The 19,685-nt window shown below is 49.0% G+C and overlaps 1 protein-coding gene across 2 annotated transcripts in view; it reads right to left on the minus strand.

The window, feature by feature from the left end:
* Positions 1 to 19,685, minus strand: part of LOC144510829 (cytoplasmic phosphatidylinositol transfer protein 1-like) — a 232,938-nt gene that overhangs the window by 94,798 nt on the left and 118,455 nt on the right. Inside the window, exons 4-5 of one of the 2 annotated variants that reach the window (XM_078240775.1) lie at positions 5,320 to 5,408; positions 2,458 to 2,465 (exon numbers count right to left, since the gene is read on the minus strand). In XM_078240775.1, coding sequence (XP_078096901.1) covers positions 2,458 to 2,465; positions 5,320 to 5,408 — 97 coding nt within the window. The remainder of the gene's footprint in view (positions 1 to 2,457; positions 2,466 to 5,319; positions 5,409 to 19,685) is intronic. The other variant, XM_078240774.1, reaches the window with a different exon arrangement.

Here is a 19,685-nt window from a genome sequence, read left to right on the forward strand (position 1 = left end):
AAGCAGTCTATGATCATAGATATGGTCACAGACTCTTTTAAAACAACATATCCAATATCATCATTAAAACAAAACTAGCGGGATTTTCCAGCCGCGCTCATGGTTAACACTGTTGCCTCACAGCGCCAGGGACCCAGGTTCGATTCTGGCCTTGGGTCACTGTCTGTGTGGAGTCTGCCCATTCTCCCTGTCTCTGCGTGGGTTTCCTCCGGGTGCTGCGGTTTCCTCCCACACTCCAAAGATGTGCGGGATAGTTGGATTGGCCATGCTAAATTGTCCCTTTGTGTCAGGGAGATTAGCTAGGGTAAATGCATAGGGTTCTGGGGATAGGACCTGCATGGGATTGTTGTCGGTGCAGGCCCGATGGGCCAAATGGCCTCCTTCTGCACTGTAGGGATTCTATGGTTCTATGATCTGAAGTGGGAGTGCTGGGTGGGAAAAGGAATGTGTGCAAAATTAGCAAACGAGCTGCTTTATTCCCTTTGCATTTTTCTGTAAAACACATGAACTGCCGTGGTTCAAGGAGTAGCTCTCCTTCTCGAGGACATTTAGAGAGGGGCAGTAAACCCTGGCTTTTTGCCAGCAACGCCCACGTCCCATTAACAAGCCACAAAACACAACCTCCCCCTGTTTGGCACTGATCACTTGTGCAGCTGGCTGACATTCCCCAATACCCAGTGAAAGAAAGCAGCAATGCAGGAGATTCCCCAGTAATCTTGCTGAAGGCAGCAATAAACCTCTCCTGTTAACTCCACCTCGCCTTTGGTCTCAATGCGAGAAAGTCCATTGTGGAACTAAGTTGCTATGATAGGTTCCAGTTCCTGATTTCAAAAACTGCCTAGTTGGGTCTGTGCTGACCATGTGACAGCGTAGCGAGGATCAACACAGGCGCTATTATATAATCTCACAGTGATATCATAGAATTAGAAGGCACCAGAGACCATTCAGCCCATCACACTTGAGCTCCCAGCTCTCTGAAAGAGCCAATCAAATAGTTCCACAAGCCTTGCTCTATCCCCAAAGCCTGGCATTGTCCCCTTTTCAAGCATTTATCCAACTCCCTTTTGAAAGTTACCACTCAATCTGTTTCCACCGCACTGCAATCCAATTCATAGCAACTCACTGTGTGGAATAAAGAATGTCTGCTCATCTCACCTCTTTGGCCAATTATTTGAAATCCAATTATGATTTTATAATTATTAACCTCCTGGGTTACCGATCCTACTTCCCAGTGCAAATAATTTCTCCTTATTTACTCTGTCAAAATCCTTTGCCATTTTGAACACCACCATAAAATTTCCCTTTAACAACCTCTGTTCTAAGAAGATACGTTATTAGACACACAGATGCTATGGGGCGCGCCAGGGCTAATGGGTGTGCCAGGGCTAATGGGTGCGCCAGGGCTAATGGGCGCGCCAGGGCTAATGGGCGCGCCAGGGCTAATGGGCGCGCCAGGGCTAATGGGCGCGCCAGGGCTAATGGGCGCGCCAGGGCTAATGGGCGCGCCAGGGCTAATGGGCGCGCCAGGGCTAATGGGCGCGCCAGGGCTAATGGGCGCGCCAGGGCTAATGGGCGTGCCAGGGCTAATGGGCGTGCCAGGGCTAATGGGCGTGCCAGGGCTAATGGGCGCGCCAGGGCTAATGGGTGCGCCAGGGCTAATGGGTGCGCCAGGGCTAATGGGCGTGCCAGGGCTAATGGGCGCGCCAGGGCTAATGGGCATGCCAGGGCTAATGGGCGTGCCAGGGCTAATGGGCGTGCCAGGGCTAATGGGCGCGCCAGGGCTAATGGGTGCGCCAGGGCTAATGGGCGTGCCAGGGCTAATGGGCGCGCCAGGGCTAATGGGCGCGCCAGGGCTAATGGGCGTGCCAGGGCTAATGGGCGTGCCAGGGCTAATGGGCGTGCCAGGGCCGTGGGGCGCGCCAGGGCCGTGGGGCGCGCCAGGGCCGTGGGGCGCGCCAGGGATGTGGGATGCGGGACGTGGGACGCGCCAGGGACGTGGGACGCGCCAGGGACGTGGGACGCGCCAGGGATGTGGGACGCGTCAACGCTATGGGACACGTCAACGCTATGGATCACACCCCCAACGCTATGGGACACACCAACGCTATGGGACACACCAAGGCTGTGGGACACACCAACGCTATGGGACACACCAAGGCTGTGGGACACACCAAGGCTGTGGGACACACCAAGGCTGTGGGACACCCAATGTATTAAATATAGATTGCTATCTCATCAAATATCATGCTAAATTGTATTAGTGGACGGTGCTGTGTTGAAACATATCTACCTCATTCAGGAGAGCTGTGGTACCAAGCAAGCTTCGCATGCCACCTATTAATGTGGCAGTGGGAGGGTGGCTCCTTTTCAGTTTACAGGATTTTGCAGCATTCAACATAGCCATGACATGCTGCAGTACTTATTTATGTATAGAATCTAAAACATGAAAGTACTCACTGTGTATTCTGAGTGCGCAGGATGGGATAGAGACAGTGAAGAAGCAACAAGGGAGGAGAAAGAAAAAGAGGATAAATTATTAAAACAATCGCAAGTCTACATCACCTCTAAAAGTTACCCGAGAAGGTAATTTCAATGAACATGCCCAGTAAATAAGCTGATTTAGAAATGTTCCAGCCGAATAAGGTTTAAGTGAGTTCATCTTGTGCCTGGAGGACTTTGCAGTCTTTTATGAATCAAAAACAAAGAGCTGTTGCCTAGCAGCAAGGTCCTTGGAAAGAATGGCATTGCATTTTCCAGCGAGGACACGGCCTACAACTGTTCTTCACACTCCAGTGTCAACTGTGGCACGAGTTAAAGGGAAAACAAACATGCCACCCAATTAAAGGCTGATTTTGTGGCATTTAGCTCACAGGTTATTCCCCTCAACACAAAAGACATATGTTGCTTTCAATCATCAACTGAATTACAGGCGGGCAAAAAACAGCAGACGCCCCTTAAAAAGCCCCCTCCATCAGCCCCACAACTTCCAGCCCTCATCACTTTCAGTAATATCACACAGGACCAGATAAGGTCCTGCAAGCCAGCCGTGATAATGGGTAGCCAGCCAGGCACAGTGGCACAGTGGTTAGCGCCGCTGCCTCACAGCGCCAGGGACCTGGGTTCGATTCCAGCCTCGGGTGACTCTCTGTGCAGAGTCTGCACGTTCTCCACGTGTCTGTGTGGGTTTCCTCCGCAGTCCAAAGACGTGCAGGGTAGGTTGATTGGCCATGCTAAATTGCCCCTTAGTGTCAGGGGAAATAGGTGGGGTTATGGGGATAGGGCTTGGGTGGGATTATGGTCGGTGCAGGTTCGATGGGCCTCCTTCTGCAGTGTAGGGATTCCATGATTCTAACCACTTGGTGGGGAACCATTGTGGCTTATTAAAACATCACTGGAGGTTCAAGACAATGCCTTTCCATTTAATCCAGAGGTTTTGGCCTTTAAACCCCAGCCTTAGAAAGTTTAAATATAGCCTGTTTACTCACAGTCCGGTTGCTAGGTGAAACTCCCTGTACGTGTGTTAACAAGAGCAATCGGGGACTGTGCCCCTGCCATTCACCAAGTGGCATCGGAAAGCAGCTGTGGAGAATTAGCATCTTCCCACAGCTGACAGGAAAACCTGAGTCAGCTCCCTGCAGTCTCAAGGCTGTGGGTTCAAACCCCGTTCCAGGGCCTGAGCGCAATACATCTCAGCTGACGTATTTCAATGGAATTGTCAGAGATGCTGCCCTGTCCTAACCAACATTTCTCACTCACCCAGTACCACGCTAAAAGCCAGTCTCTGTTTGCACTCACTGCCCTTGGGTTCATTTATGCGGATTAGCAGCCCTGTTTTCCCAGGAAAGAATCAAGACTGCATTCCAGTACTCTTACTGACTGCAAACTGCTCCGAGGCATCTCGAGGATGTGAAAGGCTCCGTAACAAATCTTAACTTCCATCTTTTGTTGCAGGTAAATTCCACCGTGAAGGCTCATAGAATCCCTACAATGCAGAAGAAGGCCATTTGGCCCATCGAGTCCCCACTGACTCTGGACCAGAACATTTTACTCAGGCCCACCCCTCCGTAACCCCATACATTTACCCTGATAATCCCCCCTTAATCTTAACATCTTGGGACACTGAGGGACAATTTATCATGGCCAATCCACCTAACCAGCACATCTTTGATACCAAGGGGCAATTTAGCATGGCCAATCCACCTAACTTTGGACTGTGGGAGGAAACCGGAGCACTCGGAGGAAACCCACGCAGACACGGGGAGAACGTGCAAACTCCACACAGACAGTGACCCAAGCCGGGAATCGAACCCGGGTCCCCAGTGCTATGAAGCAGCAGTGCTAATCACTGTGACACCGTACCGCCCAGTGTGTTATCCAAGTTTAACAATCCTTACGAAGTCCAAATCACACTGGATGATAAATCATAATAATGGGAAGCCATTTGTTACTGGGCAGATCTGCTGAGTAAATGTTCTTTTCACTGCATCGGGGACTTTTCCAGAGTAAGCAGCATTAGCACTGCTGCCTCACAGCACCAGGGGCTCACATTCAATTCCGGCCTCGGGTCACTGTCTGTGTGGAGTTTGCATGTTCTTCCCGTGTTTGCGTGGGTTTCCTCCGGCTGCTCTGGTTTCCTCTCACACTCCAAAGATGTGAAGGTTAGGTGGATGGGCCATATTAAGTTGTCTCTCAAGTGTCAGGGGACTAGGGTAAATATGTGGGGCCACAGGGATAGGGTGGGATTGTTGTAGGTGGAGGCTTGATGGGCCGAAAGGCCTCCTTCTGCACTGTAGGGATCCTATGAATCTTTGATTTTATGACACAGGCTGTTAAGCATGTGGTTCGCAGGAAGTGCCACAACTTACTGCACTCGTGGCATATCAAACAATACAAAAATACTTTGTCCTCTTTTAGTTTCACTGATGTGCTTTAGAAAAGGAAACTTGCCATCCTTACCTTGTCTGGCCTACACGTGACTCCAGAGCCACAGCAATGTTGTTAACTGCCCTCGGGTAACTAGGGATGGGCAATAAATGCTGACCAGCCAGCGACACCCACGAACGAAAAAAAAAGTTTGCTTTCTTGCTGAATACAGAGCAACTCATACCTTAAAGGCAGAGATAAAGCAAAGGAACCCAAAGGGTAAATTGGGAGAGAACGCAAGTTGTGCATTAAAAAAAGTACTTGCGTGCAGTTCTGAAGGGTACACGTTTAGGAATCGGGTTAGAAACTGTTCTGTCCTCTCAGAGTACAATTTGGTTTAATTTGTATCTTCATAATGATTTCAACTGGAAAACAATGATTGGAAAGGCTTCTTACCTGTGATGGTATAAGGATAGTAGTTCCAGGCTTTCTCTGTGATATAAAATATTCGAGGTACCACAGCCCTAGCCCAGCTAGGGAGCTTGCTGTGGAGAAAGGTAAAAATGGTGTCATTAATGACACAGAATTCCACACTGAAGATGAATGCAAGGTACCGTGCAATAGCCGCGATCGCAGCTTATAAATATTCACAAATGTAAGAATTGACAACCATTTATGTATGAATTCCAAGCTAGATGCATTACACCTTGCACCGCACACTCCAGGAATTGTACATCATCAGGACAGGTTACATGTGCTCTGTCTGCAAGCACGTCCCCAGCACATTGTCGGAAGTTTCATTCAGACCAGGTTCCCCCTTGGGAAGATTTTGGCAGTGGAGGTTTGTCATAGTTGTCCACTCTCCTAGGCAGCTCACAAGTCTACCTCCTTCAGAGCAGGAATCAAACCCGCGCTGTTGTTTTAAAAGTTTATTTATCAGTGTCACAAGTAGGCTTACATTAACACTGCAATTAAGTTACTGAGAAAATCCCCTAGTTGCCACACTCCGGTGCCTGTTTGGGTACACAGAGGGAGAATTTAGCATGGCCAATGCACCTAACCAGCACATCTTTCAGACTGTGGGAGGAAACTAGAGCACTCAGAGGAAACCCATGCAGACATGGGGAGAATGTGCAGACTCCGCACAGACAGTGACCCAAGCCGGGAATCAAACCCATGTCCCTGGCGCTGTGAGGCAGCAGTGTTAACCGCTTTGCCACGATGCCGCCTGTTGGTGTTAGTCTGTACCACACACTAGCCATCCAGCTAACTAGTGGCACAGTGGTAGGTGGCACAGTTGCTAGCACTAGTGCCTCACAGTGCCAGGGACCCGGGTTCAATTCTAGCCTCGGGTGACTGTCTGTGTGGAATTTGTACATTCTCCCCAGTCTACGTAAGGTTTCCTCCGGGTGCTCCGGTTTCCTCCCACAGTCCAAAGATGTGCGGGTTAGGTGGATTGGCCATGCTAAATTGACCCTTAGTGTCCAAAGGTGTTTAGGTTAGGGGATTAGTGCGGTAAATAATTGGGGTTACAGGGACAGGGCAAGGGTGGGATGCTCTGTTGGAGAGTCAGTACAGACACGATGGTCCAAATGGCCTCCCTACCCTCCAGTACGGGTACATTGAGGGAGAATTTAGCATGGCCAATGCACCTAACCAGCATGTCCTTCAGGCTGTGGGAGGAAACCGGAGCACCCAGAGGAAACCCACAGACAGGAGGAGACTCTGTACAGACGGTGACCCAAACCGGGAATCGAACCCGGGTCCCTGGCGCTGCGAGGGATTCTAACTCAACTAACCAGCCCCTGATTGATGTCACATTTTGACACAAATGGAGATTATAACTGTGCACTTCTCCCAGACCTCAGCATATCACTGCTGTCGGTGCTGTAAGAGACTCCAGCCTCTTTTCTAATTCAGACAGATCAAAGCACAGTGTGGGGTCTATTAGGGTCTATGATTAACAGGGCAGTATGACTGGCAGTTTGAAATCCCCCACAGAGTCTCATTGTCCCCACTGAGAGAAGAGCTGAGAGTCAGAGGGCCAACTTTGTGATGTTCAGGCAACATGTTCAATTGAGGAGGGCACCATTCGGCCCATCAGGTCTGCATCGACGCTTTGACAGAGCCCAGACAAGCCCTATCCCTGTAATCCCACGTTCTTACCCGGCTAATCCTCCGAACCTACACACATATTTTTTAAAGTTTATTTATTAATGTCACAAGTAGGCTTACATTAACACTGCAATGAAGTTACTGTGAAAATCCCCTAGTCGCCACACTCCGGCGCCTGTTCGGGTACACTGAGGGAGAATTTAGCACGGCCAATGCACCTAACCAGCACATCTCTGGAGTGTGGGAGGAAACCGGGTGAGCACCTGGACGAAACCCACGCAGACACGGGGAGAAGGTGCAAACTTCGCACGGACAGTGACCCAAGGCCGGAATCCAACCCGGGTCCCTAGCATTGTGTAGCAGCAGCGCTAACCGCTGTGCCACTGTTGAACCCAGCAACAATGCCAGCATAAAAAGTTTCCCCTAGCAGGGGAATCTCAAACGTGGGGAAGGACGCAGACTCACAATAAAGAGGGCAGCCATTTTGTACTCAGGTGAGGAGAAAGGTGTTGACTTAAAAGGATTGTGAATCATGGAATTCTCGAGCCCGGGGAGCAGTGGGTCGCTCAGTTATTGAGTCTATTCAAGATAGAGTTTGATTAGATTTTTGGATGAAGGGATTATAGGGAAAGAATGCGGGAAGGTGGAGTTGAACTAGAAGGCAGAGAAGGCTTAAAAGGCCAACTGGCCTATATGAGCTCTAATTCTTATGTTCTTATATTCTAACATTGACGCAACAACAAATGCAAACGGATCTTTGCCAAGACTTGAGTTGGTTTGGACTAATCTGGGGATTTGGTAGATTGAATTGTCAAACCTTACAAAACCAGCGCTGCTGAATCAGTGGAATGATGCTTTTGTCCAAAACCATCCGAGCTGCAGTTAGTCACCCTCCTTCAGGCAATGCTTTGTATTTCCAGTCTCGTAATATTTGTCACATTGAAGTTGTGGTTACGCCATGCAAAACTTAAAAAACTTGGAGTCCCCTCAAGTCATGATAAACGCCAAAGGTGAAGGGAAAGAGAATCCTTCAGGGCATCGTTTGCGAGAATGACAGCGCATGGATACATGACAAATGATAAATGGCAGAGTGGCGGCAGGTTAGAATCATAGAATCCTTACAGTGTAGAAAGAGGCCATTTGGCCCATCGAGCCTGCACCAACAACAATCCCATACTGTCCCCATAACCCCTTGCATTTACCCTGCTAATCTCCTGACATTAAAGGCTGAATTTTCCCGTTCCACCTGCCACGAGAATTGTAACGGGCGGGACACAGGACATGCAAAGGTCCGTTGATCTCAGGCAGGATTTTCCAGCACTGGGGCGAGCGCGGCTGGAAAATCCCGTCCTAAGGGTCAATTTAGCACGGCCAATCCACCTAACCTGCATATCTTTGGAGTGTGGGAGGAAACCGGAGTGCCCGGAGGAAACCCACGCAGACACGGGGGGAATTTTGCAGTAACTTCATTGCGGTGTTAATGTAAGCCCTCCCTGTGACTAATAAATAAAACTTTACTTTACTTTAACGTGCTGACTCCGCACAGACAGTGACCCAAGTTGGGAATCGAACCCGGGTCCCTGGCGCGGTGGGGCAGCAGTGCTGACCACTGTGCCACCGCGCCACCCCTCGGCACCCTTAAAACACCAGCTTGCTGCTGGGCTCCCGACCCATGGCGGGGGAGGGGAGGGGAGGTGAAACGGGAAAATTCCGCCACTAATGTTGGCCGTGCCACTGTGCAATGTCTTTCGTTCATGGAAGTGCAAAATTACAGCGAAACAAAACCTTTTTCCGACATAAAGCTTTCTCATTATGCAGGATGACAAAGACTACATGACGCCACTTTTTACAGGATGGAAGCAGGGGAATCAGTCAACGCGGGCCATTTATTGCACAGCGACTAAATGGGATTGTGTGCATTCAGCTGGCTGCCTTTGACGGATATTTCTCCATCGGACAGGGTGGTGTACACTGCAAGAATCTAATTCACTGAATCGGCATGATTCAACATTCGAGGCACACTGACTTATTAAATGTGGTTATATAAACTTTAAAGACTGCCGTTGACTGCAAGCCAAGTTCTGACACAGATTCACAATCTCACCGCACTCCATTCCTTCCCATTGCATAAATTCCACAGCCCACTTATTCCCGTTGGGTAAATACCTTAACATGGCACTCCCGCCTTCCCCGCTTCACGGCCTGTCCCCTCCACCCCCACCGCCATCTATCTGGGCCAATCAATATGCAAACTCCATTAAGAATCATAGACACCATAGATTCCCTACAGTACAGAAAGAGGCCATTCAGCCCATCGAGCCTGCGCCGACCACAATCCCACCCAGGCCCCATCCCTGTAACCCCAAGCATTTACCCGACTAAGCCCCCGACACTAAGGGGCGATTTAGCACAGCCAATCAACCTAACCCGCACATCTTTGGAACGTGGGGGGAAACCGGAGCACCCGGAGGAAACCCAGGCAGACACGGGGAGAATGTGCAGACTCCACACAGATAGTCACCGAGGGTGGAATTGAACCCGGGTCCCTGGCGCTGTAAGGTAGCAGTGCCAACCACTGTGCCACCGTACCGCCCGCAAAAGGTTAGTATTCAAGAAGGATAAGAGTGTGGAATTGATTTCACCATCCCGCTCCTCCTTTCTTTCTTCTGGGGGGGGGCATGGTATGGCATGTGCCCCCCACGCACTCATCACCTTTCCCAGAGGTTTGATGTCCAGAATGTTTAAGACATGAAACTATGCAGCCTGCTCTTGAAGTACAAAGTAGACGATGCCATTTCAATCTCTTAAGGAGTCCACTAATAGAGAGCATCTTCCCTTTTCAAGAGTTCCACTCTCAATTGTTCAAATGATGGACTTTCATTTAGATCGTGGCAGGAATTCTCCGGCCATGGGATTCTCTGGTCCCACCGGCGATGCACACAGAGCCGTGGGTCCCCTGGCGGCATGGGCTAGTTTCAATGGGAATTCCCAGAGGATCCCGCCACCTCCCATCACCGACGCTGAGGGGAGGCCAGAAGATCTCAGTGTCTTTCCTGACACGGTGGCAGAAGTCAGTGGTTAGCACTGCTGCCTCACAGCGCCAGAGACCCAGGTTCAATTCCCGGCTTCGGGTCACTGTCTGTGTGGAGTTTGCACGTTCTCCCCGCGTCTGCGTGGGTTTCCTCCGGGTGCTCCGGTTTCCTCCCACACTCCAAAGATGTGTGGGTTAGGTTGATTGGCCATGCTAAATTGGCTCTTAATATCAAGGGGATTAACAGGGTAAATACGTGGGGTTACATGGATGGGGCCTGGGTGGGATTGTTGTCGGTGCAGGATTTATGGACCGAATGGCCTCTTTCTGCACTGTAGTGATATTATGATGAGCTGAGCCCCTCTGTTACTGGTGTCTGGTAGTTACTTGCAATTATTTTTCCATTCAACACAACCGTGGTTAGCACTGCTGCCTCACAGCGCCGGGGACCTGGGTTCAACTCCCGGCTTGGGCCACTGCCCGTGTGGAGTCTGCACCTTCTCCCCATGTCTGCATGGGTTTCCTCCGGTTTCCTCCCACAGTCCAAAAGACGTGCGGGTTAGGGTGCATTGGCCGTGCTAAATTCTCCCTCAGTGCACCCGAACAGGCGTCGGAGTGTGGAGACTGGGGGATTTTCACAGTAACTTCAATGCAGTGTTAATGTGGGCCTACTTGCGACACTAATAAATAAACTTTAAAAAAGGTAAGTAAAAACAGTCAGGGCAACATTAAACCACGCTAAACACTTATTGGTTGCTAAAGCTCTACTGGCCTTTCCAACTGTTGGGAGTTGCACATAATTGATTGAAACAGATCAGCTCCAACCAGTTGGCATGTAACAAATGGACCTTCACCAGGTTCCTGTCAAAATTTATCACAGGTTTTCATTAATACTCCTTCCCAGTCTTGTCCTATTTGCATTCAAAGGACAAAGAGAGTTACAACACAGGAACAGGCCCTTCGGCCCTCCAAGCTTGCATCGACCAGGCTGCCCATGAATTTAGTGAATTAGATTCGGTTCAATACTGTTCAGCTCCCGCCTTCCTGGCGAATGCCATGTTAAAGTATTAGCACTCCAGCCATTGCTCGAGGACTGAGTGATGTCTTGACCCGCCAACTTGCTAAATTAAGCCTGATAGCAACTTGTATAAGGTCCTGATGGACCAGAACATACAAACATTCTTTGCCAAATCACCAGCAAAATGAAGATGAATGCGCTCTTGACGAAAATGGCGACGGCAGGGCAATTTATTAACAGCCTGTGCAAGATATCGTCACTCTCAGTACAAAGGCTCCGAGGCAGATTTTGAATAATGTGGCTCCAGAAATAGCAGCCTCGGATTTTAAATTGGAAAAGTGCGCTGGGGAATAGCGAGACAAAAATAATTGGATAATGGGCTTCATTGCGTCTATATTTAGCCGTGCAGATTAATGTCTGCTTAATGAGAGAATCAATTGCACGTGTTGTCAATGCAAAGTTCATGCCATCCATCCCCCTGTCATCCCTCACCTACTAGATCCTCAAGCCTAAAGGGCTAAATGACAGCGTGTTAAATATAGAGGTCTGTGTTTTATTAAAAAGAAGAAAAAAAAGAGGGTGCTACATTATTAAATCCACGAGAAGTAATGGAAAGATTTGCTCAGATTAGATCCGAGGTCTTATTATATACACCGTGTGCTTCACAGCAATGGATGGTTGCGAGTCTTTAATCAGGAGTGGACTGGTGTCCAGTGGAACCTTTCTGCCCGTAATTTGTTTCCCTAAGGGACTTGCTACAAATCAATAATGTACTGACATTCACTAAAACAACAAGCGCACTTGGAAACGAGTAAAAAGCAATCGTAATGCGAAACCTCTCCCCTCCCCCCAACCTCCCCCCAACCTCCCCCCAGCCTCCGCTATAATTTATTGAACATCTTGAAATGTTATGACACACCAAAAGAGGATTTTAATCTTCTGAAGTAAAGATGTGGAAGACGAGATTTTCTTTTCTCCCTGGAAAGACGGAGAATGAGGGGAGATCTAATAGAGGTGTACAAGATTATGAAGGGGATAGATAGGGTGAACAGTGGGAAGCTTTTTCCCAGGTCGGAGGTGACGATCACGAGGGGTCACGGGCTCAAGGTGAGAGGGGCGAAGTATAACTCAGATATCAGAGGGACGTTTTTTACACAGAGGGTGGTGGGGGCCTGGAATGCGCTGCCAAGTAGGGTGGTGGAGGCAGGCACGCTGACATCGTTTAAGACTTACCTGGATAGTCACATGAGCAGCCTGGGAATGGAGGGATACAAACGATTGGTCTAGTTGGACCAAGGAGTGGCACAGGCTTGGAGGGCCGAAGGGCCTGTTTCCTGTGCTGTACTGTTCTTTGTTCTTTCTTTGTTCTTTGAGATGCACCATAGAAAGCATCCTCTCCGGATGTAACGCAGCTTGGTGTGGCTCCTGCTCTGCCCAAGACCGCAAGAAACTACAAAGTGCTGTGAACGCAGCCCAGTCCATCACTCAAAGCAGCCTCCCGTCCATTGACTCCGCCTACACTCATTGGAAATCATAAGTTCATAAGATATAGGAGCAGAATTAGGCCATTCGGCCCATCGAGTCCGCTCCGCCATTCGATCATGGCTGATATGCTCCTCATCCCCATTTTCCTGTCTTTTCCCCATAACCCTTCAACCCATTAAAATCTGTCTAACTCCTCCTTAAATTTACTCACTGTCCCAGCATCCACCGCACTTTGGGGTAGCCAATTCCACAGATTCACAACCCTTTGGGAGTAGTTTCTCTGTTTTAAATTTGCTCCCCCTTATCCCAAGACTATGACCTCTCATCCTAGACTGCCCCACAATGGAAGCATCCGCTCCACATCTACTTTATCCATACCTTTTATCATCTTGTATACCTCAATTTGATCTCCCCTCATTCTTCTAAATTCCAGAGAGTATCGTCCGAAACTGTTCAATCTCTCTTCATACGACAAACCCCTCACCTCTGGAATCAATCTAGTGAACCTCCTCTGAACTGCCTCCAATGCCACTGCATCTTTCCTCAAATAAGGGGACCAAAACTGTGCACAATACTCCAGGTGCGGCCTCACCTCACCGGAATTCAGAAGAATGAGGGGCGATCTTATAGAAACATATAAGATTATGAAGGGAATAGATAAGATAGAAGCAGGGGAGTTGTTTCCACTGGCGGGTGAAACTCAAACTAGGGGGCACGGCCTCAAAATAAGGGGGAGCAGATTTGGGACTGAGTTGAGGAGGAACTTCTTCACCCAAAGGATTGTGAATCTGTGGAATTCCCTGCCCAGTGAAGCAGTTGAGGCTACCTCATTCAATGTTTTTAAGGCAAGGATAGATCGGTTTTTGAACAGTAAAGGAATTAAGGGCTATGGTGAGCGGGCGGGTAAGTGGAGCCGAGTCCACGAAAAGATCAGCCATGATCTTATTGAATGGCGGAGCAGGTTGGAGGGCCAGATGGCCTACTCCTGCTCCTAGCTCTTATGTTCTTATGTACACTTCCCACTGCCTTCGAAAAACAGCCAGCAAAATCAAGGACCCTACACACCCCGGACATACTCTCATACACTGAGAACAGAGCCTCGAATCTGCAGTCACGTAATCTGCAGTAGTGTAATAAACATAATTAATTTTTGCACATATTTCAGTGTTGCATTAACGTTTCCACTGCCCTTCACAACATTTACAATGATGGACTATCCAGGATACCACATGTCCCTTTTCAAGAGCCCTTGTGTCTCTGTTGGAGTGGCACATAATTGTTGTGAGAGCCTATTTATTTGATTGCAGCCTTTTTTTTACATTTTTTTCCCCCAAACAATTCACTTTACGTTGTCAATGTTACTGGAAAAGCGTCTTTAGTTCCTCCGAAGGCCCACGCGGTAAAGTGAACATGTGACTCTATCACCTAGGCCCGAGGAGCTTGGGCCCATTGCCAGTCAGTGTGAGGTTAGCTGTTCACAACCAGGGAAAACAGTGGGATCTCCACCGTTCTCTCTGCTGCTTGGGGCCAATGACAGCAATCAGACAGAGATCCTGCTTCCGACTGCTATCCAACACTTCAACACTCGGCAGTGGAAGATAGGCGTTGAGTGAAGATAGCATCTGCTTGGCTCTAATGTCCCTACATTGCAAAAACCTGCAGATACTCATAGAAACTCGAAGCAGGAGTAGGCCATTCGGCCCTTCAAGCCTGCTCCGCCATTCATTATGATCATGGTTGATCATCAGATTCAATATTCACGGTGGCACAGTGGTTAGCACTGCTGCTTCACGGCGCCAGGGACCCAGGTTCGATTCCCAGCTTGGGTCTCTGTATGTGTAGAGTCTGCACATTCTCCCCGTGTCTGCGTGGGTTTCCTCCGGGTGCTCCAGTTTCCTCCCACAGTCCAAAGCTGTGCAAGTTAGGTGCATTGGCCGTGCTAAATTCTCCCTCAGTGTCCCCGAACAGGCGCCGGAGTGTGGAGACTAGGGGATTTTCACAGTAACTTCAATGCAGTGTTAATGTAAGCCTACTTATGACTCCAATAAATAAAACTTTAACCCTGATCCTGCCTTCCCTCCATATCCCTTGATCCCTTTAGCCCCAAGAGCTATATCTAATTTCTTCTTGAAATCGGAGAACGTTTTGGCTTCAACTACATTCTGTGGTCGTGAATTCCACGCATTCGCCACCCTCTGGGTGAAGAAATTTCTCCTCACCTCAGTTCTGAAAGGTTTACCCCTTATCCTCAAACTATGACCCCTGGTTCTGGACCCCCCCCCCACCATTGGGAACAGTCTTTACCCTGTCTAACCCAGTTAGAATTTTACAAGTTTCAATGAGATCCCCTCTCACTGCCTAATAGATGAAGAATATCCAACCAGATGAAGAGGAAAGGCTGGCCTTGTGACAGCACCTTACACATCCTCAGCACATCCCACAGCACATCACAGCCCCTGAGCTACTTTGGAACTGTAGTCACTGTTATAAGGCAGTCATTTAGCGTTCAGCAAGATCCCACAAAGAAAAATGAGATGATGATCACAAGACCTGCTTCAGCGCTGCAAAACTCCAGGAATAATTCCCTCTTCTTCAAAATAGTGGGATCTTTTACTACCATCAGTGAGGGATGATGGGACTCCGGTTTAAAGTTTCATCCATGATGGCACGGTGGCACAGTGGGTAGCTACTGCCTCACAGTGCCAGGGACCCGGGTTCAATTCTAGCCTCGGGTGACTGTGTGGAGTTTGTCCCTTCTCCCCATGCCTGCGTGGGTTTCCTCTGGGTGCTCTGGTTTCCTCCCACAGTCCAAAGGTTAGGTGGATTGGCCAGACCAAATTGCCCGTTAGTATCCCAAGATGTGTGCGTTAGGGGAATTAGCGGGGTAAATATGTTGGATTACCGGGTGCTGGGTAGGATGCTCTGCCGGGGAGTTGGTGCAGAGTTGATGGGCCGAATGGCCTCTTTTTGCATTGTGGAAAGACAGCACCTCCAACAGCGCAGCTCTCCCTCAGTATCACACTGGAGCATCAGGTTTGTTGCTGTACTCAAGACCTGGTGCAGGAAGTTCCAATTTTCTGGTGTGAGAGATGAGAGCGTTACTAACTGAGCCACAGCCGCTACAATAGGAAAGGATGTCTCCCGTCACGGAGCCATACCCGAGCAGCAGGCAATGTGTGAGGAAAGGGGGAGCATGGGGCTAGCGGAGATGGGAGCGCCGGAAGGCAGGGTATAAACAAAAGGACTTAACAACTAATGAGGAAAATAAAGCATGCTTGGCCCTTTCTGAAATGGAAACACGTTGGGTAATGCAGAATGGAAGAGAAACTAATCTGACAGAGATGCTCGAGGACATGGGACATCTTACTCAAAATTGTGGAGCAGAATTGAAGAAAGCACTGAAACAAAAATGATGAAATATTTATACCCATTAAAAGGTGAGTTTTCCACAGGAGGTCTTGTGGTGTAGTTGGTTCCTGCCTCGGAGACAGAAGCACTGGATTCAAGACCCACAGTAAGAAGTTTAACAACACCAGGTTAAAGTCCAACAGGTTTATTTGGTAGCAAATACCATTAGCTTTCGGAGCGCTGCTCCTTCAAGACCCACCCCCAGGACTTGATAGCCAAGGAAGGTGCATTCATAAGGGGGCCACACAGGCAAAGCATCATCAAATCCCTACGGTGCAGAAGGAGGCCATTCAGCCCATCGGGTTACATAAGAACATAAGAAATAGGAGCAGGAGTAGGCCATCTAGCCCCTCGAGCCTGCCCCGCCATTCAATAAGATCATGGCTGATCTGATAGTGGTTTAGTTCCACTTACCCGCCCGCTCCCCATAACCCTTAATTCCCTTATTGATCAGAAATCTATCTACCTGTGTCTTAAACATATTTAACGAGGTAGCCTCCACTGCTTCAATGGGCAGAGAATTCCAGAAGAAGTTCCTCCTCAACTCTGTCCTAAACAGACACCCCCTTATTATGAGGCTGTGTCCTCTAGTTCTTGTTTCCTTTCTAAGTGGAAAGAATCTCTCTGCCTCTACCCTGTCTAGCCCCATCACTATCTTATATGTCTCTATAAGATCTCCCCTCAGCCTTCTAAACTCCAACGAGTACAGGCCCAATCTACTCAATCTCTCCTCATAAGCTAACCCCCTCGTCTCCGGTATCAACCTGGTGAACCTTCTCTGTACTCCCTCCAAGACAAATACATCCTTCCGCAAATAAGGGGACCAAAACTGCACACAGTACTCTCGGTGCGGCCTCACCAGTACCTTGTACAATTGCAGCAAGACCTCCCTGCTTTTATACTCCATCCCCTTCGCGATAAAGGCCAACATTCCATTTGCCTTCTTGATCACCTGCTGCACCTGCAAACTGAGTTTTTGCGATTCATGCACAAGGACCCCCAGGTCCCTCTGCACAGTAGCATGTAGTAATTTTTCACCGGTTTGCGCCGACCTTCTGACAGAGCATCTTTCCCAGGCCCTATGCCTATATCCCCACATATTTACCCCACTAATTCCCTAACCTATACATCTTGGTACAATTTAATGTGGCTATCGCACCTAACCTACACATCTTTGGAGTGTGGAAGGTAACCGGAGCACCCGGAGGAAACCCACGCAAACACGGGGAGAATGTGCAGACTCCGCACAGACAGTGACCCGAGGCCGGAATTGAACCAGTGTCCCTGGCGCTGTGAGGCAGCAGTGCTAACCACTGTGCCACCCTGCCGTCCCGATGACACTGCATGAAAGGCAGCACATGGAGGTCTGGGTTCCTACATTCGTGAAAAGGGAAAACAGCCCCTTTTCAATTGTGAACTATTTCATATAGAGAAATCATTCACACATGGGACGGAGTAACAACATCAGAGACATTTATTTTGTATCGAAGGTGAATTTTGACACAGGTTAAGACACTTGTTAGACTTTTTTGTTTAAAAAATACTAGGGCAGGGTGATTACTGTCAACAGGCAAGAACCGCAATGCTAAGGATGAGCTTGGATGAATGTGAAATTACTTTGAGTTGAGGCAAATGCGAGTCTACATCCGATTAATGCTTAATGGAAGTTCAATGTGCTGGTGAATGTTGCTCAGAGGGAATCTTCTGACAGATTGCTGGCTGCTATCAGATTAGCATCAGAAACAGAGACCGTGCTAACATCTTGTAAAAACAGAGGGCTCAGTGGGATGGAGGAACTTAATGTTGCACTGTACATTTCACCCACTTATTTTGAACTATTCGCCTGCACCTGGCTGGAGAAGGTATGGGGGGGGCACGGTGGCACAGTGGTTAGCACTGCTGCCTCACAGTAAGAAGTTTAACAACACCAGGTTAAAGTCCAACAGGTTTATTTGGTAGCAAAAGCCACACAAGCTTTCGAAGCCTCACAGCCTCACAGTACCAGGGATCCGGGTTTCATTCCGGCCTCGGATCACTGTCTGTGGGGAGTTTGCACGTTCTCCCTGTGTCTGCGTGGGTTTCCTCCGGGTGTTCCGGTTTCCGCCCACACTCCAAAGATGTGCGGGTTCGGTTGATTGGCCATAGTAAATTGCCCCTTGGTGTCAGGGGCTTCGCAGGATAAATATGTGGGGTTGTCGGGGAGTAGGGCCTGGGTGGGATTGTGGTCAGTGTAGACTCAATGGGCCAAATGGCCTCCTTCTGCACTGCAGGGATTCTATGAAACAGGAAACCAGACAGCATCTTGCAGTGACCACACGGGTATAGTTAAACACCGAGATCAGGAAGTTGCTGAACAAGTTGGTCACTCCTCCGGAATCTTCGATAGACAGAGAGCTCAATGTGAGACTTGTCATTGAAACACACAGGACGAAATATACCCATCCCGCCCACCATGGGAATGATAGTGGGCGGGACTGGACCATCAAATGTCCCTTGGCCTCAGGCGTGTATTTTCCAGTCTTGGGGTGAGCGCGGCCGGAAAACCCCGTCCATAGCATGACATCGTTCTACTAAACAAGCCAGAAAAAGTTATAGCTGGAGAAGGTATGGGGGGGGGGGGGGGGGGGGGGGGGCACGGTGGCACTGTGGTTAGCACTGCTGCCTCACAGTACCAGGGAGTTATAGGTGCATTCAGGTGCCGTTGAATTTTCAATGGTGTAATTACTGCCAATCAACCTGTCTAGCCCAGAAACTGTAAATTTACAAGTGTGGAGTCTCACTGCCACAGAATTTAATTAGTGTTGGAGATGTGTGTGTGCATGTGTCTACAGTGCAGAAAGAGGCCATTCAGCCCATTGAATCTGCAACGACTACAATCCCACCCAGCCCCTATCCCCATGACCCTTATTATTTATCCTACTAACCCCCTGACACTAAGGGGCAATTTAGCATGGCCAATCAACCTAACCCACCCATCTTTGGAGCGTGTGAGGAAACCCTAGCACCTGGAGGAAACCCACGCAGACACAGGTAGAACGTGCAAATTCCACACAGACGGTGACCCAAGCCGGGGATCGAACCCCGGTCTCTGGCGCTGAGGCAGTAATGCTAGTCACTGTGCCATCGTGTGTGCGTGTGTCTCTGTGTTTATTACAAATATGTCAATAGATGCGGCAAAATGTTCCATGACATCTCACCTCACTTCATTCGACAACAAGAATCATAGAATCCCTACAGTGCAGAACACGACCATTTGGCCCATCGAGTCTGCACCGACCACAATCCCACCCAGGTCCTATCCCCATTACCCCACCCATTTACCCTTCTAATCCCCTGACTCTCAGGGGCAATTTATCACAGTCAATCCACCTAACCTACACATCTTTGGACCGTGGGGCAATTTAGCATGGCCAATCAACCTAACCCACTCATCTTTGGAGTGTGGGAGGAAACCGGAGGAAACCCACGCAGAAACGGGGAGAACGTGCAGACTCCGCACAGACAGTGACCTGAGGCTGGAATTGAACCTGGGTCCCTGGCGCTGTGAGGCAGCACTGCTAACCACTGTGCCAGCGTGCCGTCCCCATCTCACCTCACTTCATTTGACAACTAACATCAGCTGGAGCAGAAAGGACAAATTGATTTAGTCACAAGTAGGTTTTCTTTGATATAAAAGCAATGTTCAACATGCGACCAAAATTTTGGAATAATTGCTAAGAGATGAAACAAAAGCATTTTTGAACTGTTTTTACAGGATTATGAGAT

The sequence above is a fragment of the Mustelus asterias genome, chromosome 23 (genome assembly GCF_964213995.1).
Source record: "Mustelus asterias chromosome 23, sMusAst1.hap1.1, whole genome shotgun sequence".
NCBI classification, from domain to species: domain Eukaryota; kingdom Metazoa; phylum Chordata; class Chondrichthyes; order Carcharhiniformes; family Triakidae; genus Mustelus; species Mustelus asterias.